Source organism: Garra rufa, chromosome 10 (assembly GCF_049309525.1).
Source record: "Garra rufa chromosome 10, GarRuf1.0, whole genome shotgun sequence".
Taxonomy (NCBI): Eukaryota; Metazoa; Chordata; class Actinopteri; order Cypriniformes; family Cyprinidae; genus Garra; species Garra rufa.
In genome coordinates, this window is record NC_133370.1 from 47,757,142 (window position 1) to 47,783,260 (window position 26,119).

The following is a 26,119-nucleotide window of genomic DNA, read 5'->3' on the forward strand; positions in this document are numbered from 1 at the left end:
GTAGCAATAGCCAAAAATACATTGTATGGGTCAAAATTATTGATTTTTCTTTTATGTCAAAAATCATTAGGAAATTAAGTAAAGATCATGTTACATTAAGATTTTTTTGTAAAATTCCTACTGTAAACCTATCAAAATGTAATTTTTGATTAGTAATATGCATTGTTAAGAACTTAATTTGGACAACTTTAAATGTGATTTTCTCAGTATTTTGATTATTTGCACCCTTAGATTCCAGATTTTCAAATAGATGTATCTTGGCCAAATATTGTCCTATCATAACAAACTATACATCAATAGAAAGCTTATTTATTGAGCTTTCATATGATGCATACATCTCAGTTTTGTAAAATTTAACCTTATGACTGGTTTTGTGGTCCAGGGTCACATTTGCTCTGAACAGTTAAACTAAACACTGTTCTTCTGAAAAATCCTCCAGATCCTGCAGATTCTTTAGTTTTCAAGCATCTTTTGCATATTTGAACCATTTCCAGCAGTGACTGTGTAATTTTGAGATCCATCTTTTTACACTGAGGACAACTAAGGGACTCAAACACAACTATTAAAAAAGGTTCAAAGATACACTAATGCTCCAGAAGGAAACACGAGGCATTAAAAGCAGGGGGGTGAAAACTTTTGAACAGGATGAACGTCCAAATTTTTATTTTGTTAAAAAAAAATTCTATTTAGTATTGCCCTTTGGAAACAACAGAAGATCTTTGCTTGTTTCCCAGAAGACAAATGAATTATTATTTACCTTGATCTTCAGATTCCTCTCTTAATGCATTGTGTTTTCTTCTGGAGCATCAGTGAGTGTTTGAACCTTTTTTAATAGTTGTGTTTGAGTCCCTCAGTTGTCCTCAGTGTGAAAAGATGGATCTCAAAATCATACAGTCATTGTTGAAAGGGTTCAAATATGCAAAAAATGCTGTAAAACCAAAGAATCTGCGGCACCTGGAGGATTTTTCTGAAGAACAGTGCTCAGTTTAACTGTTCAGACCAAACAAGGGACTCACGAACAACCATCACAAAACAACAAAAAAAAAAAAAACGTTGTAGATCATCCAGGTAACCACACACATTATTAAGAATTAAGGGTTCCCAAACTTTTGACGGGGGTTATTTAAAAAATGTCAGCTTTTTTTTTTTTTTGTCTAATGGACTATCTACATCTTTTATGCAAAATATCTTACTCGGGACAGTACTAAATAAAAAATAACATACATTTTGTATGGTCTCTCATATTTTGTTAAAGTATTCTGTAAGGGGTTCCCAAACTTTCGCATGCCACCGTATAGATTTGTACACGCATGGGTAGACATCTTTTGGTAAATTTACCCCCCAAAAACCCAAATTTTCTGAAAGTTTCTGCCTCTTTGCAACCCTAGTCTTAATGCATTTGCAAAGTTTGGTTCCAGTACTAAAAACTGTGCATTTTCAGAAATCTCTTCTGGGTTAACCTCAACCAGAATGTGTCATGAGAGTTAATGATATGCATCCCTAGTATGTTTGTATTTATTTATTTGATATCATTCTACAGAGTAGCAATGTGAGTTCATTTAATTTTAAAATGTTTTGTTCCAGTTAGTAAAGCTCAGGTAATGTTTTTTTAACCCGGTTGTCAGTAGCAGGGAGAAAGCGCTATGAACGGATTGTGTTTTGATTGGAAAGACACAAGGTTGCCTACGAGAACTAAAGCTGTCACTTTTATATAGACTTTCTACACAGTCAGACAGCGGTCCATATCATTTTGAATTATTAGGGATCGTTTTAAAAGTTTGCACGTAATATGGGCTACTGACTTAGTTTAACTGCAGTAAGCCTGAACAATTAGTTTTAAAGCCTTCTCATTTCCTGGAACACGTCCAGTAATTGTAAATTCTTCCTCTGTGTTATGATGAGCCGTATTATAGATTACTGCTGTAATCCTTGGAGGATTATGAGTATATGCTTCATTATGATTCAGCTCTCTGCTGGAAAAACCCGCTTTACCTGTCATTGCCTGTGATATAGGCGGCCGAAAGGTCATTTGGCCTATTAATATACTACATTAATCAGGATTATTGTGATTAATCACACCTAACAATACAATTATGATCATAAATATTGAATACATGTTGTATAATCAAGTATTTATCAATACTAATAATGATACTCCTACTAAATGAATTGATTTTTATTTATTTATTTTTTAATTTCTGAGATCAAAAGAGTAATTAGCAATTCAGTGTTATATTCTGAAAACCATCATTGTAGAACCTTATCACTTTTATGACATTTTAAATATAAATAAACTTCACAGATGTCACATAAACCCACACATATGTCATATTCAGCTTGTATTTTTGCTTTCTCTTTAGAGAAAATAAGCCCAGATCGTGTCTGTCAAAACAAAGCTTATTTTATAAGTAAAGGTCTCTAGTTGAAAACTTAATATTAATATTTTTATGTAAGCATTGGTCAACTCAAAAAAACAAAACAAAACTGTACATAAAAACAATTTCCCCTTTAGAAATTGCTGGTCAGTTTCACTAATTACAAGGAAACCATGAGTAGCACTTTGAAACATGAATTTTTAAATTTGAAAATTCAAATTTGAATTGGAATTTTGAATTTGAATTTAAATTTAAATTAGAATTTTGAAGTAAAAAAACTGGTAAAACACTCTTCATAATCTTTGCTTGCGTCTTTGAAAATAGATTTTTACAATGTAATTCCTTGTCCATGGAAGCAGAGATTTGTTTCAGATGATATTGTGGCTGAATGAACCTTCATTTGAGGTTGCGAGGCTGGTGTTGGTCTGTTTTTATCTGTGTCCATGACAGACGGAGGGAAAGCTCAGGAGCTGAATTCCAGCAAACCACGGCTGGACCTCAAACCGTACATGAGCTCCTCCCTGGACAATGTATTATATCACTGTAAGCTTCAGCAAAATCCTTTCCTGATTTCTGTGGCCCGATTCCTCGCACACAGCATGCAGTCCTTCTCTGGCAGTCTTGAAAAGAGGCCTGCCATATTTTGCTATTCCAATATGACAGGCCAAACAAGAAATGGCTGAGGAGACATTGGCTTCTGAAAAGGACACACTTAAGAAAAAAAAGAGCAAAATTGCTTAAAGAAGTGCTTCAGATCATTAAGTGCCTAGCTTGTTTAAAAACAGTAAGATATCTGTCCAGAACCATTTTAATTTAAATCGCAAACAAAGAAAAGTGTTAGATTTCAAGTTTTTTGTTCACAAATCAAAATTTTAATTCTAATCTACCAGTGTTTTCAGTTAAAAACCAAAGTTGAAGTACCTAACATGAGGTAAATGCATAAAGAGTTGTTGGTAGGAGAGTGTGTTCACGTCATTTAGATTCTGAGAGTTCCTTCACATTATTCATTTCCATCTAATCAGTGCACTGCATTATGCATGAGGTCAGATAACAGCGCAAAATTCAAGTGTCATGAAATGAGTTTCAGCACTGTTCATTCACCTCTGTGTTGTCCTTGCCATCTCATAACCTAATTCATATTCGCAAAAAACAATCTGCAAATGCACAACCAACGCTGGGTTAAAAGCAACCCAATTTGGGTCACTTTTATGGGTGAACCCAGATACAAACTGTTGTTTAAAAGCTATACTGCTGAGTTCAAATGAACCCCAAATTGGCTGGAAAGTAAAATCAGTTAACACATGCTGAATAATTTCAGTAACAACACAGGCAACAGTAATAATCAAAAGGGAAAGAGTAATTGATAAACAAGAACTCCTCGAAATAGACAAAAGGGTAAACATTTGTACATGTAATAATAGCGAACCGGCACTTATACAGCTAAACAAAATAGCTTTTTTACAAGATTTGCAAGAACATTGTTAAATATTGCATTATGAACATTTAAGACCAAATTTGTACAGTTATTTCTTTGAACAATAAAAGTAGTTTCACTGCTGCAGCCAAACTATAAGGCTGAGCAACACCAAGAAACTTGACAACCTGCAATAAACACTGAGAATCAGAAATAAACTGTTATAGCTCTATATACATTTCTGCAAAAACTGAAAAAAAAAAAAAAACATGGCTGTACAAATCACTGCATTTTCTAATAAGAGGTAGTAGAACTCAGACAGCTTTTATTCCTTTTCGCACAAAGTGTGATTCACCGGTAGATTTAATTAATAAAGCCTTATTTTCACACAATTACTTGCAGAATGCAATGTTATGACTTCGAAACAATTTTAACATCCTGCACGATTTGAAAACTGATACTTTTCAACATTGTCATCATATACTATGAAAGCCCGTTTCTTTCAGTCAATAAAAAAGGTAATTGTAACCTATTTTATCTCAAATCTGAGACAAGTTATAGTCAGAATTGCTAGATATAAAGTCAGAATTCAGACTTTTTTCTTGCAATTGCGAGTTTGTATATCGCAATTGACTTTTTTTCTTAGAATTGTGTGATATAAACTTGCAATTGCCAGCTAAACAGTCCAGTTCTAAGGAGGAAAAAATGATATATTCACAGAATTGCAAGTTTATGTCATGCAATTCTGACTTTATAACTCCCATTTGAGAGTTTATATCATGTAATTGCAGCCTTATTTCTCAGAATTGTGAGTTTATATCATGCAATTCTGACTTTATTTCTCAGATTTGCAAGTTTATATCTCACAATTCTGACTTTATAATTCCCAATTGTGAGTTTATATAATGCAATTGCAACTTTATTTCTCAGCATTGCGAGTTTATATCATGCAATTGCGACTATATCTTAGAATTGTGAGTTTATATCTCGCAATTCTGACTTTATAACTTGCAATTGTGAGTTTAAATTATGCAATTCTGACTGAGTTTTATATAATACAATTGTGACTTTTATAGTTTATATCATGCAATTGCAACTTTATTTCTCAGAATTCATAGAAAAAAGTTAGAATTGTGTTGTAAATGTTGTGAAAAATGGGCTTCTATACATATACAGCTTCATGAGTTTTCTAATTCGTTAAGTTTGCTCAGTAGCTCCCAGCAATACGGCGTTGCGCTTGAGGGATGAAGAGCTCCGGAACGAACCCCGTAAAACTACGGTTCGACAAAACGGCTCAAATTTGCATAAAGAAGTTTAAATAGCACGGCTGCATCAACAAATGCGTTTTTGTATCACTTTTGCATTTGTTAACATTATCAGTTAGGTTTAGGGTTGAGTTTGGTGTAAGGGATATTTCCAACACGATAGAGCATTAACCTTTAGCAACACGCCCCGGATATTTGAATTCTGAACAGCCGCAATATGTACCTCAAAGCAGCGTAATAAAAACGCAGCAATACGTGCCTCTGCCAGTGTAATAAAAACGTGTTTTAGCGTCACTCTCTAAACATTTCACTTTGAAACTGCCGCAAAACTGCAGAAATGTACTGTATATAGAGGCATGCATTTTTTTTATGAGCCTGGGTTGGATTAAAAGATGCTTGTCAAACACGCTGACTGCTTTTCCATACTCATATGTTTCTTCATCTCTATAGCGAGTGTGTTCCAGGTCTGTTGTGGATTAGTCACAGTCTGGAACCTGGTTTTGTCTGTCAAGGTTTAGTTTTGCCCTTCAGTTTCAGTTTTTTTTTTTTTTTTTTGCAAGCATTTTACATAGAGTTGTCATCAAAAGTTTACATAAACCTTGGATAATCTGCCAAATGTTAACTATTTTAGCAAAATAAGAAGGATTATAAAAAAATGCATGTAATTTTTATAACTATTTTTTAGTACTGTGCTGTTTGGAAGCATGTTTCCACCACTGAATAAAAAAAAAATAATAAGTAGGTTTTTGTGACTTCTCACAATTCTATCAGAATTGTGAAATATAAACTAACAATTGTGAGTTATAAAGTCAGAATTGCGTGATATAAACATGCAATTCTAAAAAAGTTGGAATTGTGAGGTATAAGCTTTTTTGTAACTCGCAATTGCAAGAAAAATGTCAGAATTGCGAGATACAAGCTTGCAATTGTGAGAACAAAAGTCAGAATTATGAGTTTGCAATTCTGACTTTATTACTTAAAATAAAAGTCGCAATAAAGGTTATTCAGAAGTTTTTTTCTTAAAATTGCGAGATGCAAACTCGCAATTCTGACTTTTTCCTCAGAATTGTGAAATATAAACTCACAATGGCAAGTTAAGTCAGTATTGCTGGATATAAGGTCGCAATTCTGTAAACAAGTCAGTCTTTTTTCCCTCCTCAGAGCTGGAATTGCAAGAAAAAAGGTCAGAATTGCGAGATACAAACTCACAATGGCAAAAAACATTGGGTTTACATCCTGCAATTCTGACTTATTTCTTGCAGTTGCGAGTTTGTATCTCGCAATTCTGACGTTTTTTCAGAATTGGGAAATATAAACTTACAATTGTGAGTTATAAAGTCCAGCTCTGAGGAGAAAAAAAAAAGACTGACATGTTCACAGAATTGCAACTTTATATCTAGCAGTTCTGACTTTATAACTCGCAGTTGTGCAATTATATCTCACAGTTCTGAGAAAAAAGACAGAATTGCTAAATGTAAACTCTCAATTGCGAGAAAAAGTCAGAATTGTGAGATAAAAGGTCACAATTACCTATTTTATTTTTTATTCAGTGGAGGAAACAGGCTTCCATAGTCCTGACTACATAGATGTTTATATATATTTATTACATTGCTTCTAGCATGCTTTGCGGCTGACTCATTTATCATTTTTTGGTGCAATTTCAGAATTTTATGTACAGCATCATGGGTAATGTAGTCTTTCACCACAAATTCCACTATTAAACACATTTAAGTTAATGTGAAACTTAAACCAGACCGTTTCAGTCTATACTGTACCAGGTGCGCTACTGAGCAAGTTTACTGTGTCAAAAAAGCCATAAAATGGAGCTGGTTATGTGATGCAAACAACAAATTGTGTTAGTTTACAAATGAAACACTGTGATGAAAAGGTTTTAAGGTCATACCATATTATTGTTCAATAATCTGTCCCTTTAATGATAATTCAAGTGATAAGGAATTAAAGTTGTTGCACCAGTGTTCATTTCAGCAGGAAACTGCAGTGAATTGTATGTATAGGTAGGTTTTTGGAGTTCTGCGGAAATGTAAGTAGAGGCAAGTTTTAATAATGCAATTAAAAAATTCCTGCAGCTTTCCAGCTCACCTAAGATCAACAGGTCAAGTCATTTCTGTGCCGCTAGCATCACAAATCCAAGTGTTTATGAAACTGCAAAAATAATGAATAATTCATTTAAAGTAAGTTTCATAAACACTCCCTATATGCCAGTTTTCAGCTCCCTAAATCGGACAGTCCCGACCCAAACGCATGCCTTCGGTGTGAGTCACTGTCACTGTGTCGGGCTTTTTTAGATGCTCACATAAACAGAGCAGTTTTTGATAATGCCACAAAATCATTATGTGTAGTGTTTGGTAAACTGTTGTTTTGCCTTGTGGTGCAATTTGGCACAAGTGCATTTTTTTTTCTGATGGAAAGAATTCCTCGAACAACTGAAATTTAGAGGCTGAAGTGCTGAGAAGAAAGAAACTTAAAAAAAAAAGGACAAATACTGCATTTTAAGAGTCGAACCCCCCTCTCGATCCATCTAAATCCTTTTGGAAACTACAGTACAGCACAGTGAGCTCCGCATTGCTCTGTATATTGGATTATAGGCACTCGAGAGCAGTTTGCACATTTTCCTTTTCTTCTGAAGCTACTTGGCGTCCAGTAATAAGGGAAGAGAATCACAAAAAAGACAAGTAGGCTCAAGAAGTCCCTGCTGGGTCTACTGTGGGACTTCTCATACTTTTCTAAAGATGACACCATCCTTTTCTCCTCTCCACCCATTTTTCTGTCTGAGAAATCCCCCGTGGAGTCCGGGACACAATGGGGGCCGGTCGAGGGGGAGTGTGTTGCATTTGCATGCAGCTGTTTGCTGTTCCTAAAGCCACAAAGGCCAATCAAATTTGCATTAATGGAGGGTGACAGGCAGGAATCCTGCTGGAACCGACGACCCTCACACTCGCACGCTTGGGAGACGCGCTGCTTTTCTGCCTAAGTGCTCACTGAGCGTGGATTTTTTCCTTGAGGAAAGTTAGAAATGATAGATAATGTTAACAAAACTGCCTGCTGATGGCCTAAACATAAAATATTTAATGTTATGTCATAAGTGTGTGTGTATACATATATATGATATATGACATGTAAGATTATATATAATCTGCTGCTCAACAGAACTTTATTTATTTATTTATTTATGCGTCTCAAAGCAGCTCGACTCACAGTAAACTTTTCTTAGTAACTTAGTTTATGCATTTCTGAAATCATTTGGATTCACTTCATTCACACATTTACATAATTTGCAACAATCCTCTGGAAGTTTATAGAATTTCTGCAGAATAAAACCTTGAGGATTTGAAATGTAAAACAGGTTGTTAAAAGGTTTTAAAAAGTTAAAATGTAAAACTAAAGAAATAAATGTGGATTTTGTGTGTGTGACCCTGGATCACAAAACCAGTCTTAGTGCGTCTTTATTTGTAAAAATGGTCAAAATACATTGTATGGGTCAAATTATCTATTTTTTAATGCCAAAAATCATTAAGATATTAAATAAAGATCATGTTTCATGAAGATATTTTGTAATTTTCCTACCGTAAATATAGCAAAATGTATTTTTTTTTATTATCAGCAAGTTTAGCATGTTTAGTTTTTTTTTTTTTTTGCACCCTCATATTCTAGATTTTCAAATAGTTGTATCACAGCCACAAATTGTGTGTACATATAAATAGTAAAAACGAAATTTATTCAGACAACTTCAACATTTCTCACATTATCACAGCTTATTCTCTATGGTTTAAAAAATGGTCATAAAATATGACAAGAGCTCAGATTAAAAACTGTGTCAGAACAAATTTATTTTGATAGTAAGGTATGTTAGTAACTGGTAGAATGACAATATTTACACAGCTATCAATACTTTGTTGATTAATTACCAATCAATGCTTACTTTGGTTCGGTCTCTGGTGTAAAAATGTCACATTAGCTATTAAAGAAAAAACAATTAAGCAAAACATGGTCATGTCAAAATGTCTGAATAATTTTTGGTCCCAAATTTGGATCAGTTTTACTGGTAGTCAGTTTACTTTATTTTGCTATCTTCACTTAAATTAACTATAGTTTCCTGCTCCCACTAGTAAAAAATATCCAGATTATATATACAATATATAGTGTATATATGTATGTGGGTCAAAGAAATTACAAAAGTGATTTTATGTCCATAGAAAGCACATTAAATGTAAGTAAAGTGTCTACTTTTAAGGTTTCAAATATGTTTTTGGAAATTAAATGTCAAAATTTGGTTGAAATAATGTTACATTGTCATTCAGTGTAACACAATATTTATTTAAAAATTCAAACAACATGCTTATTCTGACTTGTGCATATTAAAATATATAAAATAGTAAGGGAGCATGTTAAATTTTGTGTTTTAAATGAGTAAAAAAAATCTTACTGACAAATGAGTCTTTTCCGAATTCTGTAAATTCTTAAAAGTGTAATATTATTTTTTTCCTCAAAAACAATTTATTTTTTTATTTTTTTAAAACAACAATTTAAAGCAGTATTACACCAACTTTTTTCATCTTTGACCCATATATATGTATATATTATAAATAAGTAAATCATTTCCACATTTATTACATTCACTTAACTGAGAACTCGTTATTAATAAAAATAAATTAAAAATAAATAATTTCCACATTTATTACATTCACTTAACTGAGAACTCATTTTAAAATAATAATAATAATAATAATTTCCACATTTATTATATTCACTTATCTGAGAGTTTATTATAAATAAATGCAAAAAAACTTAAAATAATTTCCTCATTTATTATATTCACTTAACTGAGAACTCATTATAAATTAAAAAAAAAATATTTCCACATTTATTACATTCACTTAACTGATAACTAGTCATAAATAAATTAAAATAAATTATAAAATAAATAATGTCCACATTTATCTGAGAACTTATAAATAAATGAAAAAAAAATTCGGTAACACTTTACAATAAGGTTCATTAGTTAACATTAGTTAACCACATTAGTTAACATGAACTAATAATGAACTGCACTTATACAGCATTTATTAATCTTTGTTAATGTTAATTTCAACATTTACTAATACATTATTAAAATTTTGTTAACATTAGTTAATGCAGCGTGAACTAACATGAACAAACAATGAACAACTGTATTTCCGTTAACTAATGTTAACAAAGATTAGTAAATACAGTAACAAATGTACTGCTCATGGTTAGTTCATGTTAGTTAATACATTATCTAATGTTTAACTAATGAACCTTATTGTAAAGTGTTACCAAATTTTCTACATTTATTACATTCACTTAACTGAGAACTCATTAATAAAAAAAAAATTAAAAATAATAATTTCCACATTTATTACATTCACTTAGCTGAGAACTCATTATAAATATATAAATAAAAATAAATAAAAAATAAATCAATACTTTCCACATTTATTACATTCACTTAACTGAGAACTCATTTAAAAAAAAAAAATAATAATAATAATTTCCACATTTATTATATTCACTTATCTGAGAACTTATTATAAATAAATGCAAAAAAACTTAAAATAATTTCCACATTTATTACATTCACTTAACTGATAACTAGTTATAAATAAATTAAAATAAATTATAAAATAATGTCCACATTTATCTGAGAACTTATAAATAAATGAAAAAAAAATTCTACATTTATTACATTCACTTAACTGAGAACTCATTATAAAAAAAAAAAAATTTAAAATAATAATTTCCACATTTATTACATTCACTTAGCTGAGAACTCATTATAAATATATAAATCAAAATACATAAAAAATAAATCAATACTTTCCACATTTATTACATTCACTTAACGGAGAACTCATTATAAAAATAAAAAATCCACATTTATTTCTTCAGGTTTACATTTTTTAAAACCTTATATCATTTCAAATCCTCAAGTTTTTATTCTGCAAAAATTCTATAAACTTCTGTCCAAAGGAATGTTGGAAATTATGCAAATGTGTAAATAAAGTGAATCAAAATGCATTCAGAAATGCATAAACTCAGTGCATACAGAGAAAGACTTGGTAAGAAAAGTCTACTGTGAGTCGAACTGCTATATGGAAACACTGAAAATAAAATAAATAAATAAATGAAGTTCTGTCGATCAGCAAAAAATAGGGTATATTGTGCAACGATATTGGCTATGCTGGCTTGAGCCCACAGCAAACACCAGGAAGATGCATAAAAACATCTACTTTTCCAGCCACTGACCAGAATTCCTGATAAAATTCCAAGAGGAACGGAATCGCAGCCAATTACAATCCAGATAGAACCGTTGCCATAGCAGTGCATGGAAGATTGCATGTAATGTATTATGTATAGCACAGGATTCGCCCTTAACGTGAGTAAAGTTAAAAGAAAGCGTGAGATAAAGAGCCGCACACGCTTTGGCGACCCTCTCTTCCTTCCCAGCTTTGATGTAAATCTCTGCTGCTGCTGGCAGAAGGTGAGTTTGAACAACTGCGCTGGTGTCTAATAAATAGAGTCTCTAGAGAGCTGGTGAGTGGGGCAACGTGTTTCAGACTGCGACATAAAGCAGACGTGTCCTACGGAAAGCTCATCTGAAACCCTGTTTACATTGCACTCTTCATCTGTGCATGTCTTTGCGAAGAACAACAAAGGCTCATTATCGAAATAAAGTCTGTTTCTCTGCCAGTGAAATGACACATGTGGGCCGACGGCCAAATTACAAAAGACACAATGAAGTCTGGCCCGCATCATTTTCCAGTAAGTATGTCGTTTCACTCAGAAATGCATCACATTAGTCAGGGATATTGAACAATTGGCTGGTCGTTTTGCGAAACAAACCCTGAGGCTTGAGACTTGAGTCTGAGCTCAGTGTTTTGAGACCAGCACAAAATTTACACTCATAAGTCAACCAGCCTATAAATGCCTTACTTATGCCTTACTTCACAGCTGTGAATGCATAAATCTTACACTAAAATCAACTCTTTTTCTTGAAACTGCCAGCTTAATTGCCTCATGCGAAATTGTCTTGTAGTTAAAATTATCATATTTACAGTTGGGCATTTATTAGTTTTTCCTAAGTACAAAATAAAGTGTAACGTCGGCAACACCAAAGCTCCAAAAATATTTATTTTTAAAACATCTTTTGCATAGCGTATGTAACGTTTCGAGCACGCAGGCTCTTCATCAGACAAATTGAATACTGATGTGCCACTCTTTATATCTTTGAACATATACACTACCAGTCAAAAGTTTTTGAACAGTAAATTTTTTTTACATGCCTAGATTTATTGGATCCAAAGTACAACAAACAGTAAATATTTTACTATTCAAATTTTCTATTTGAATATAGTTTAAAATCTAATTTATTTCTGTGATCAAAGCTGAATTTTCAGCATCGTTACTCCAGTCTTCAGCGTCACATGATCCTTCAGAAATCATTCTAATATTCTGATTTGCTCTTCAAGAAGCATTTTTAATAATTATTTACAATATTTAAAACAAGTGAGTACTTTTAGGATGCTGTGCATAGAAAATATCAAAAAATATATTTTTAAAACAACTTTCGCATAGCGTATGTAACGTTTGGAGCACGCAGGCTCTTCATCAGACAAATTGAATACTGATGTGCCACTCTTTATATCTCCAGGTGATCAAAATCACATGACCAAACACCAGGTTACTGACCAATACATCAACAACTACAATAAATCTACATCCAAAAATATGTAAAACTATGCAAAATACAACAAAGTATTCAGATTAATTAAATGAAATTAAATTAGTCACACCAAAACCTTTGATATATTATATACATTAAGAGAAACACACACCCATATGTATAGACATAATAATAATTTAAAGAAATGGACGGATATCAAAATCTTCATTTAGTCCTCTTTAATTTCATTTAATTAATTTGCATACTTGCAGGTACAAAATCAAGAAAAGTGTTTTTTGAAGTGTACATTAATAACAATATTGTTGTATTTTGCATAGTTTTACATATTTTTGGATGTAGATTTATTGTAGTTGTTGATGTATTGGTCAGTAACCTGGTGTTTGGTCATGTGATTTTGATCACCTGGAGATATAAAGAGTGGCACATCAGTATTCAATTTGTCTGATGAAGAGCTTGCGTGCTCGAAATGTTACATACGCTATGCCAAAGTTGTTTTAAAACTAAATATTTTTGATATTTTTGGAGCTTTGGTGTTGCCGACTTTACACTTTATTAGGGCCCGAGCCCAGAATGGGCGAAGGCCCTATTGTTTTTCTAAGGATTATTATTATTATTATTATTATTATTATTATTATTATTTCATCAATGTTTTGGGTCATTTCGGGGCCCTTAACATACACGAAAACTCTTGAAACTTTGCACACACATTGGAAACTGCGGCCATCAGGGCCGGACAAACTTTGACATGGGGGGGTCACCTGGGGGGGGCGTGGCACAGCGTTAAAAATTTTTACTTTTGAGGGACTCTGGAGCACACACCGGTTGACCTACATTTATCAAAATTCATACACATATAGACCTCATCGGGCTGAACAACTTTCATGCTCAAAGTCAGTGCTTCGCCCAACAGGAAGTCAGCTATTCAGGGATGTCTAAAAAGCGCATGCAATGGAATTTGATATACTCCTCCTAGGTGTATCCACCGATGGCCACCGAACTCGGTCAGCATGATCTCAAGACATTGGAGACGCAAAATTGCCAGGGGAATTTTGATATTTCGAACGGTTTGGCCGTGGCGGGGCGACAAAGTTATGGCGAGAAATGAGAAACAGGAAGTGTCTAATAACTTTAACACATTTTGTCTGATTTTGACCAAACTTCAGCAGTTTGTTCATCGTCTGATGCCAATCACAGAGATGTGACTATTATGAGTTAAAGTTATAGCGCCACCAACTGGCAGCAGAAAGCGCAACGTTTTCTAAATGCTTTTAAATCAGCCTCTTAATTTTACTCAATTTGCTTGAAACTTCATCCCAATAATGCCGAAACACGGCCGATGAGAATCTGTGAAGGGCATTATCGATAACTTTTATCATGTTGCCATGGCAACGTGTCAAACTTTAACTTTAGTTTTTTGCGTTTTCGAGCCACTTAAAATACTTGGAATTTCATGAAACTCAACACACACATCTGTATTAATGATATTTAGACACTGATAAAAGCCCATAAATGGGCGTGGAGGAGGCACTCTATAGCGCCACCTTTTGACAAAAGTTGGGGGTTTAGTTTTGCCTACAGTCACCAAACTCGGTACATATATTGGTCTCATCAAGCCGGACAACTTTCTAATTAACACTTATTAGCTATAATAAACAAGAAGTTGGCTATTTTTATTTGAATGTGGATTTTTGGAAAAATCAGGCTGTAAATAAAATCATACTAAACAAAGCAGAAACAAGAAGTTCACACCAAACTTTGTCAACATGATAAGAATATACTCAAAATGCTAAATTGTGAGCGGATTTTGGATATCTTGAACGGTGTTGATGTGGTGATTTTTTAAAAGTCACAGTAAAAAAAGTTGCATAAATTTTTCTATATCTTTAAAGTGCCTAATACCAACTCTTCAAAACTTTGTATATATGAAGAACAAATCATTCTTAGAAAATACGCTTGGTATCAAAATTGTATCATGCTCAGAGGCCCCAAAAACATTAAAAGTATCCAGAAGTGAGAGAGGGAGAAATGAAGACTGTAATACAAGGGATGAACACCAGAGGTCCTCGTATGATAAGGAATATTTTTACCTCTAATCCTATTCTGTTCATTCTCAATGTGCAACAAAGAAACGAATGCATAGATTTATTTGGAGTTGTTATGTACTGTACTGTCACAATAATTTTACCTATTTTTAAAATAAACACTAAAAAGCATAAAAAAATTAGTTATTTTTTTAATGAAAAATTATGAAATGTTTTGTTTGTCTCTCACTGATTTGGTAACACTTTCTATGAAGCCCCTATTATAAGGGTATTTCTAAGGCATTATAATGAACGCATAATGCATTATAAAAAAACGTATATTATATCATCCAATGAATATTCATAACAACAATTATCATACATTATAATACTTAAATATTAGAGGTTATAACTTTTAAGATTATGATTATTTATAACACACAGTAGACACCATTTTAAACCTACTTCATTTGTAATGGACTATATCACATTAGATTTATTTTTTACATTATATTCTATTCTATTGACTATTAACAACTAACTCTCACCAACTAACACTCCTTACAGTGTAGACTTAGTTTAATGTTAGGCTAAGTAGAAGGTTCATGTTCTTGCAAAGTTACTTATAATCAGTTTGTCTTTTGGGGAACTGTCTAAATACAGTGTTAGCATATATTTACCACAACAAATAATAATTACTGCTAGCTGACATGCAGTTGCAGAGTTACTTATAAAAAGCTGTCTAACGGGTACCATCAAAATAATTAAACTGATCATATTACACATTCATCTGATCTGATACCTGATCTTATGGCTATTTGAGAATTATTATTATTATTACTTATAAGTGATCTTTGTATGCTTTAAGTAAAGTGACATCAGTAAGATGGCAAAATATGAGACTTATACATTATAACTATGAGGAGGTAATCATACTCATAAAAGCTATAATAAAAAAAAATTCTAATACATTAAAACTGTTCTTATGAATGCTCATGAGATGATACAACATATTATAAGGTTTTTTATAATTTGTTATGCATTCATTATAATGCCTTAAGAATACCCTCATAATGTATTATTAATACATGAACCCACAAATATTTTTAACAAATATAAATAAATGTACTAATGTACCTTTTAATAATATATGAATACTTTTTTTTAGCTTAATATTAATTAACATTAATAAATGCTATTTAATTATTGTTCATGTTAACTAATATAGTTAATGTTAACAAATTAAACTGGATGTCAAAATTTTAAATATTGTGTGTATGTGTCTCTGTGTTAATTTTAATTAACCCTTTCAATTCTGTAAACTTTAAATCCAAAGTGGCAGAGGGTTACTGTGAATGCATGTGCCAAATGGGCACCGTTTTCCTGATGCTATCGGGATGGTGACTGCGCATATGGCGAGGGCCCGGTCATCGCTGCTTGCAGCTTTAATTTTGCACTTGTTTTTTAGTCGAGCAACCAATTGAGACTGATGTGCGTGCTTTTGTTTCATTTTTCTTTGTTAGTTTTTCCTAAAGCAATGTTTAGTTGGATTTTCAGCATTAGTGAACATATACACTACCAGTCAAATTTTTTTTTTTACATGCCTAGATTTATTTGATCCAAAGTACAACAAACAGTAAAATTTTTACTATTCAAATTTTCTATTTGAATATAGTTTAAAATCCAATTTATTTCTGTGACCAAAGCTATATTTTCAGCATCGTTACTCCAGTCTTCAGTGTCACATGATCCTTCAGAAATCATTCTGATATTCTGATTTGCTGTTCAAGAAGCATTTTGAATAATTATTTACAATATTTAAAACAAGTGAGTACTTTTTTTTAGGATGCTGTGCATAGAAAACCAAAGATCAGCATTTATCTGAAATAAAACACTTTGGTGACATTATACACTACCATTCAAAAGCTTGGAGTCAGTGTGTATGTATATATATATATTAATATTTATATCTATTTTTTTGAAGGTAAGAAATTATAAAAAATAATACTTTTAATTAGCAAGGATGCTTTAAATTGATCAAAAGCGATGATAAAGAAATTCATAGTGTTACAAAAGATCAAAGAAACCTGAAAAAAAATGTACTCTCCTGTTTTTCACATTATAATAATAATAAACAGTTATGTAAAAAAAATTTGAGCAGCAAATCAAAATATTAGAATGATTTCTGAAGGATCGTGTGACTGGAGTAATGATGCAAAAATTTCACCTTTGAAATCACAGGAATAAATACAATATAAAAATATATTAAAATATAAAACAGTTGTTTTAAGTAGTAAACATTTCAGAATTTTACTGTTTTTGCTGTACTTTAGATCAAATAAATGCAGGCTTGGTCAGCAGAAGAGACTTCTTTAAAAAGCATGAAAAATTTCATTCAAAAACTTCAAAGTAATATCAAAAATAATTTTTAAAGGAATTTTACAGAGTATCACTTGTTTTTTCCATGTTTAAATGTTAATGGTAAATCTCTGTTGTGCAGCATTTTATATGTTTGCCAAAAAAATAAAATTGTTGACATTTACATTTAAGAGTAATTAAATTGGTATAATTTATGCTTTTATTTAATTACCACCGTTTTTTTTGTTATAGCACATTTGTTTATTTAGAAAAACTTTATTTTTTTTTTATTAAATCAACAGCACTGTGTAAAGTGCTGACGTTTTATGAATTCAATTAATTAATCTTTTTTTATTAATATTTAATTGATCCCTTTTAGTAAAAAAAATGGGGAAAAAAAGACATTTTTACAATAATGTTCCCTTGCATTAGTTAACAAGAACTAACAATGAAAAATACTTTAAAAAATGATTGCTCTTAAAGTTTTGACATTTAACATTTACTATCTATACTAACAACAGTTTATATTACATAACATTAACAACGGTTAATAAATACTGTAGCATAAAATGTATTGGACAATTTTAGTTATTAGTTTAGTGTTCCATGATGCATCAACTAACAGTAATGAAAACTTATTGTAAAATGCCATCAATGATTTTCACTGCACCCTGATTATATTGGAAAGCCTTGCAACTTAACTGTTTAAATGATCTGTTTTACCAGTAATAGTTCCAGTCAACGTGTAACATCATTCTAATAATGCTTAAATAAGTAGAATAAAAAGTCAGCATCCAGCTGATTTGAGATGCAGTGCGGTGACTGTAGAGGGTAATTAGTGCTGAGCTGCTGAGTGAGTTTGGTAGAGCATGACTGAGCCCTGAGTGCATGCTATTATGAGAGAGCGTCATGTTTTTCCCCTTCAAGAAAGCAGCAGTCTGAGAGAGGCTAACCGGGGAACAGAGAGCACAAAACACAACTGGCAGCTGGAGATCATGACATGAAATGTTGCTGTGATCATAGAGTTTGCTGATGCTGTAGCATCTCACTCGCTTTCGTCAAAAGTCAGAGAGATGCTGTTTGTTTGACACACATGGACAGCAGGATGTTCTGAGGATTCACACTGAGTTTGGGTGCTAAAACCTTGCAGCAGTTTGATAATAACACAACATTTTGAGATATACCCTGCCACTCAAATGTTTGGGATCAGTAAGATTTTTTTTATGTGTTTTTAATCAAAGTTCCTTTTAGTTGATCAAAAATGCAGAAAAAGTAATATTATAAAATTTTGCAATTCAAAATAACTGCTTTTTATTTTAATATACTTTAAAATATAATTTATTTCTGAGATGCAAAGCTGAATTTTTCAGCATCATTGCTCCAGTCTTCAGTCTTCCATTTATTCTAATATGCTGCTGATATTATTAATGTTGGGAAAAGTTGTGCTGTTTAATATAATTTTGAAACCTGTCATACTTTTCTTCAGGATTCTTTGATGAATAAAAAAGAACAGTGTTTTTTCAAAATAGAAATCTTTTCTAACAATATAAGTCTTTACTATCACTTTTGAACCATTTAGCACATACTTGTTGAATGAAAGTATTAATTTCTTTCAAAGAGAGAAAGAAAAAATTACCGACCCTAAACTTTGAAAGAGGTGTTCATTGTTACAAAAGTTTATTATTCATTCAACGTGTTTAATTCATTCATAAATGTACCTTTTTAATACTGTTAATACATTTATACAGCAGTTATGATCCATTTATTACCTCTTAATAACTTTTTAAGCATAAAAAACAATTTCCAACTTAAACTGTCTTAAATCTTGAATTGCTGAAGTATAAAAAAGGTTTAAAAAAACATAAGTTAATTGTTATAAAAAATGCGATTTTTTTTAATCTTATATGAAATATATATTTTCCAAAACATGATTTACTCTGAAAATCAAAACCATAAATCTAAACAAGTTGAGTCCCAAATCTCGTTTTGTTTTATATTTAAAAATGAGATTTTAGTGAAATTTTATTTATAAAAAAAAAAAAAAAAAGTATCACAGGTTCCAAAACAAAATTAAGCAACATTGATAATAAATCAGCATATTAGAATAATTTCTAAAGGATCACGTGACACCGAAGACTGCAGTAATGATGCTGAAATTTCAGCATTTCATTTTAAAGTATATTAAATTAGAAAACCACTATTTTAAATTGCATTAACATTTCACAATTTTAGTTTTTTTTCTGTATTTTTAATAAAATAAACAGCCTTGATAAGCAGAAAAGTCCTTTAAAAAGCTTTAAAAATCTTACTGATCCCAAACTTTTGAGCGGCTTAGTATATATAACTTTAGGGCAAGTGCCAATTAAGCCATTACAAAACAGTCATACAAATGATCTATGAATCAAATTTGAACAGCATATAGTTGATTTCTCAGTATTTTATTCCAGAGTAAGATACATATCATTAAGATGCATTCATATGAGAAGTAAAATGAAGATACAGAGTCTTGTCTTCTGAGAAATGGACCAAAACTAAGTGAGTTTATACATAAAAAAACAAAAAACAAAAAACGAATGTTTGCCACTTTGCCAGTGTGGTTTGAATGACTAAAATACAGATGTTTTCTCAGTCTGATCATGAACTACAGTAAAAGTTATTTCAGTGTTTTATTTTATTGTAAATCTGTTGAAAGTTGTGTTGCAATAATGCATTGCAAATACAAGATGTTTACATTTAGAGACCGTATTGTTGTGTTCCTTTTGACTTTTTTTTCCATAATTTGTGTACTTTCCATAATTTGTGAAACTCTAAATTAGGGCTGCACAATATATTAAATACTGACTATTAACTAATAGTGCAAAGTGTAGATTAAACTGCTAAAAACTTTAAAAAGCTATATTTCTACACTGTTTGTGCAGTGTTAAGTATTGTGGCTCCACTAACTCACTGTCTGCTGAATGTGGATGGGATTTGAGTGCGAAATGTAAAACCCGGAGTGGATCCGGAGCAGCACGTTCAGTCCTCAGAGTCTCAGTCTGTGAGAGCAAAGAGCCACGCATCCACCCTCCTGTCTACCTCTCACGATCAAATAAATAATAATACACTCATACTGCAAGGATTTATGTTCTTTGTTAATTTCCACTCAAATACTTGAGCAAAGACATTTAGTGAAAGCTTTAAGTGCTTATGTTTAAATGAACTTTTTTGTGTTTCTGGTGGGAGCTCAAGGTTTGCTTTACATATGAAGTAGAAAGGGAAAGCGTATGTTGGGATGAATGCATATTGACAAACATTTGACACTTTACATGTGCTGTGATGTAATTCAGCTATGGTAGAGGATGCGTTATGCACATGAAGCAGACATGCATTATCTAGAGACCTTCATGAAATAAAAGGTCTGCAAAATTGCAAATAGTTTCCAATAACATATGTGACCTTCTTAAGTCTTAAGTCGCTGGGGTATATTTGCAGCAATAGCCAAAAACACATCGCATGGGTCAAAATTATTGATTTTTCTTTTATGCCAAAAATCATTAGGAAATTAAGTAAAGATTGTGTTACATGAAGATTTTTTGTAAAATTCCTACTATAAATATATCAAAATGTAATTTTTGATTAGTAATATGCATTGTTAAGAACCTAATTTGGAGAACTTTAAAGGTGATTTTCTCAGTATTTAGATTTTTTTGCACCCTCAGATTCCAGATTTTCAAATAGATGTATCTCGGCCAAATATTGTCCTATCCTAACAAACCATACATCAATAGAAAGCTTTCATATGATGTATACATCTCAGTTTTGTAAAATTTAACCTTATGACTGGTTTTGTGGTCCAGGGTCACATATTTGGTTGTTGCGTGATTTCAGATTCTAAATAAAACCCATCAAAAGCATAAGTTAAAATTTATTATATGAAATATGTCTTGAGTAGCACAGGTATATTTGTAGCAGTAGCCCAAAATACATTGCAAAAATTATACATTTTTCTTTTGTGCCAAAACTCATTAGGATACTAAATAAAGAGCATGTTCCATGAAGATATTTTGCAAATTATCTACCGTAAATATACCAAAACTTGCATTTGGACAACTTTAAAAGGCGATTTTCTCAATATTTTTTATTTTTTTGCACCCTCAGATTCCAGATTTTCAAATAGCTGCATCTTAGCCAAATATCGTCCAACCTAACAAACTATACATCAATGAAAAGCTTCTTTATTTTTATTATTTATGATGTTTATGATGATTTATAAATCTCAATTTTATGACTAGTTTTGTGGTCCAGGGTCTCATATGTGGTGCAACTGATATCAATTAGACAAATCCAAAAAAAAAAAAAACTCTCAGCAGCTAAACATCTTACTTTGTAAATGGCTGATAAGAAATATGCACAGTGTGTCTATATTAGGCTGAGTAAGTGACCACAAGGTAGTGTAATACTAAGCGTAATACTAATTTACTAAGGGAATCTGTTTGCTCTGTATTCATCAGGGCTTCCTACTCAAGTGATATGCATTTCCATTTTGGCAGGTTTTTTTTTTTTTTCTGTCACTTTGTCACGCGTCTGTGGCCTCGCAATGTCAGGCCGTTATTTATTTTCTCTTGTTGGTGGCTTAGAACAGCCGTAGAATCATTATAGATGGGTTGTTCATGTTTCCCATTTTCATTTACTGGAAACATTTGACACTGAAGTGTTCTGGAAGCTCAGATAGCTGGGTAATAACCTACAAATCATGAAACACCTCAGTGCAGAAAATAAATAAAATGCATTATTTGTATTAAGCAGAAATATACAAAAAGATGAAACAATCCTATTTAACAGAGCATGCACAATGTTTAGAGTTTCAACTCTGTGCTTTGACAATACCATATCAGTTTTGTGGCCAAGGAGTCATAAAAATGGAGAAAAATGTTTAGAACGTCTGAATAATTGTCTAAACCCAATCTTCAAATGTCCACATGTTCCTAAAATTGTTAATTTTTCAAAGTTTGGGATGTGCTTTTCCTGCATTTTTATTCATTTAACTTTTTTGGGCGTCCCATTAGTGCTTAACCCCATAATTGTTGCTTGCACCGGAGATGTGAAAGCACATGTTTGTGGAACTTTTCACAAGTAGGTGTCTATGACAGCTCATTGAATCATATCCTAACCAGTTATGCACAACCACTTTTTTTGTGGATCTTTCTATTCATCAAAAAAAAAAAAAAAAAAAAAAAAAAAAATTAGTTTTTTTTTTTTTTAAATATTGATAATAGCAAATCAAATATTCAAATTATTTCTGAAAGATCATGTGATGCTGAAGACTGAAGTAATGATGCTGAAAATTCACCTTTGATTTCAGGAATAAATTATATTTTAAAAAATATTGAAGTAAAAAGCAATTATGTTAAATAGTAAAAATATTTCACAATGTTACTGCTTTTGCTGTATTTTGAATCAAATAAATGCAGGCTTGTTAAGCAGAAGAAACTTCTTTAAAAAACATTCAAATCTTACTGTCCACTGGTAGAGTACATAGATCTTTTTTTTTCAGTATTACAGTAAAGTAAAGATGCATTTACTCAAGTAAAATGAAGATTAAAAAGTCTTGTTTTCTAAAAAATGGAACAAAATTAAGTAAGTTTATGCTTAAAGCAAGAACAAAAATTTGTCAATGGGGTTTGAAAATACAGATGAAGAACAGCATTTTTGCAGTGTGATCACAAGGCGCAGTAAAAGTTATTTCAGCATTTTAATGTTTTTAAAAATGAAATTCTTTATTAGTGCTTAACCCAATATTGTTGCTTGCACTGGTGATATATAAGCAGTATTCATGGATCTTTCTATTCATCAAAGAATCCTAAAAAAATGAACTCAATTGTTTTAAAAAATTGATCATGTTAATAAAAATGTTTCTTGAACAGCAAATCACATATTAGAATGACTTCTGAAAGATCATGTGACACTGAAGACTGGAGTATTGATGCTGGAAATGTAGCTGTTCTGTTCACAGAAATAAATTGCATTTTAAAATATATTCAAGTAGAAAGCATTTATTTTAAATAATAAAAATATGTTTATTTTGCTGTATATTGGATTAAATAAATGCAGACTTGGTGAGCAGAAAAGACTTGTTTAAAAAGCATGAACAATCTTACTATTCACTGGTAGTGTATAAAGAGCTTTTTCTCAGTATTTGTTTTCTCTTGGTGGCTTAAAATCAAGACGCATTTACATAAGAAATGAAATGAAGATGCAAAGTCTTGTTTTTTGAGAAATGGAACAAAATTAAGTGAGTTTATGCTAAAAACAAGAACAAAAATTTGTCATTGGGATTTGAAAATGATAAAAATACAGAGTGTTATCGCAAGGTAAGAGTTATTTCAGTATTTTATGTTTTAAAAAATGAAATAAAAAGTAATGGAAATGTGTTTTTATTCATTTATCTTTTTTGGGCGTTCTATTACTGGCTAGCCCCATAATTTTTGCTTGCACTGAAGATGTGTAGGCACATAGAGTTTGTTCACTTTTTTTCTCACAAGTAGGAGTCTATAACAGCTATTTGAATCCTACACTCTTAAAAATAAAGGTGCTTCACGATGCCATAGAAGAACCATTTCTGTCTAAATCGTTCCATGAAGAACTTTTCCCATCTGAAGAACCTTTCTGTTTCACAAGAAGGTTCTTCAGATTATAAAAAGGTAAGAAAGAGATGGTTCTTTAAAGTACCTTTGATTGAGTGGTTCTTTGTGGAACCAAAAATGGTTCTTCTATGGCAGAACCTTTTAAAGCACCTTTATTTTTAAGAGTGTATCCTAACAAGTAATGAACTTTGGCACACATTTAGAGCACAGTCCCAATTTAAAGCACAGAAAATTTGGTGTCTCTATCTCAAACCCTTTAACATCACCAACATTTAGTATTGCACTTCTATCTCTGCTTGCATATTTGAAAGCATGTGGTCTGGAAAGCTCATTGTGCAGCATTACATTAATATCTCAAATATGGCACGGAAACAGAAAATGCCTCTTTATATTTTGATCATTAATATCATCTACTTTGTCCTCCCACACCTCACAACATTCCCTGCATCTTAAGGAAATATTACCAGCCATATGGTCATAACCATAGCCTCTGCACGGCACGCGAGTCTTTATTTTTCATATCTAATAGTATGATGGCTTTGCGGGGATGCAAAACAAAGCTAGTTTAATATGAGGTAAATGCACAAGTCTTGGTTATTTGTCTGGTGACATGCATTAATAGCAGATATCAGGACAAACCAATTCTATTTTTGTTGACATGTTTATATGGTAAATTGTGAATTTGCAGGACCAAAAAGAAATATGCTGACCCATCTAGTCCATACAGGTCTCAGGGAATCAGGCTGATGCAATTTAAGAATAATGTTATGACATTACAGCGGCAGCGGTAGACATAATGCGCGCTAAAAGTGCAGTCTGTAATTTTAGAAATGACACCAAACCGAGTTATTACTTCATGCAAGTAAAGTAATGTCTGGCAGAGCAGATATCAAAATATCTGGGCTTGCAGTTAAAATGGAAGCCGTTTGTTATTTATATTACAGCTGATAAATATCTTGTAGCTGCCTAGTAATTTTCTAGTACTAAACATAATGCTTCTATGGTTAAATGAATGAGTTTTACTCATTGCATAGGTAAAAATAGGCCTTTTCATAGTTTTAAAAGCAATATTAGTACTGAATTTTAGCTTGTAGAATGAACTTGAACTTGTTAGTATATTCAACTTGAAATTGTTATTTTTACAAAGAAAGTAAATGATCCTGTTGTTACATTTACATTTAGGTTACATTTTTTTGCTGTTTTCGAGATGTATTTACACTGTTTTATGTTTGCTTTTGTTGTTAGGTTAAGTAACTTGCTGTTAAAAACGACCCATTCATACTCAAAAACTATTCACTGATTGTTACCGTCATTGTGTTTCTTGTGCCAAGTATTGAGAGCTCTGTGTTCATTTGGTTAGTAACTACATTGAGTCAACATATAACCTTAAAAACAATAAAGAGCTGTCGACTTGCTTGCATATGTTTGCAAGTGAACAACATGCTTTAATGGCATTTATTTCAGTGCTATGATGTTTGAGTAAAGCTTACAAAGCATGGGAGTGAATTGTACTTGAGGACTGCAGGGTGAACTCAAAATAATTAAGTAGAAATTACTCAAACTCTTAAGTGTACATGTTAAATTTACTTACTTCCTATGCTAATTTTACTTGCGTACACTCTTAAAAGTAAAGGTGGTTTGAAAGGTTCTGCCATAGAAGAACCATTTTTGGTTCCCCAAAGAACCATTCAGTCAAAGGTTCTTACCTTTTTATAATCTGAAGAACCTTCTTTCGATACAAAGAGCCTTTTGTGAAACAGAAAGGTTCTTCAGATGTTAAAGGTTTTTTATGCAACCGTTTAGACAAAAAAAGGGTGTAGATTTTACTTAATCGCCTACTTCCGCATGCAAAAACGTGCAAAATGAAAACAAAGTAAATTTACTTATTGTGTAATTTTAAATGGGATTTTAAAATCATATAAACAAAATGCATTAATAAAACCGAAAGCAGGATTGGCCTATTTAAATATCACCGAGACCGTTTTCAAAAAGGTTGCACTCAAAGTCTTTCACAAGGATGCATTGTTTTGGGTTTTTCCTGTCTAATCTCTGATCTTCCTTTCTTTCTTTTAGCCTTCAGTCGTGCAGCTCTGCCGTTCGGTCTGGTGCGGAGAGAGCTGTCCTGCGAGGGTTACCCCATTGATCTGCGCTGCCCGGGGAGTGATGTCATCATGATCGAAACGGCCAACTACGGTCGCACAGACGACAAGATATGCGACGCCGACCCGTTCCAGATGGAAAACATTAATTGCTACCTCCCGGATGCCTATAAAATCGTATCTCAAAGGTAAAGGACCGCTTGCCAAGCATTGCCCGTAGTCCAAATGTGGATGCTATTTC

The 26,119-nt window shown here is 32.1% G+C and overlaps 1 protein-coding gene across 1 annotated transcript in view; it reads left to right on the forward strand.

Annotated features, from left to right (window-relative positions):
* The window catches only part of LOC141344613 (adhesion G protein-coupled receptor L2-like), a 92,269-nt gene that overhangs the window by 44,543 nt on the left and 21,607 nt on the right, over positions 1 to 26,119 (forward strand). Inside the window, exon 3 of the mRNA XM_073849486.1 lies at positions 25,853 to 26,066. Coding sequence (XP_073705587.1) covers positions 25,853 to 26,066 — 214 coding nt within the window. The remainder of the gene's footprint in view (positions 1 to 25,852; positions 26,067 to 26,119) is intronic.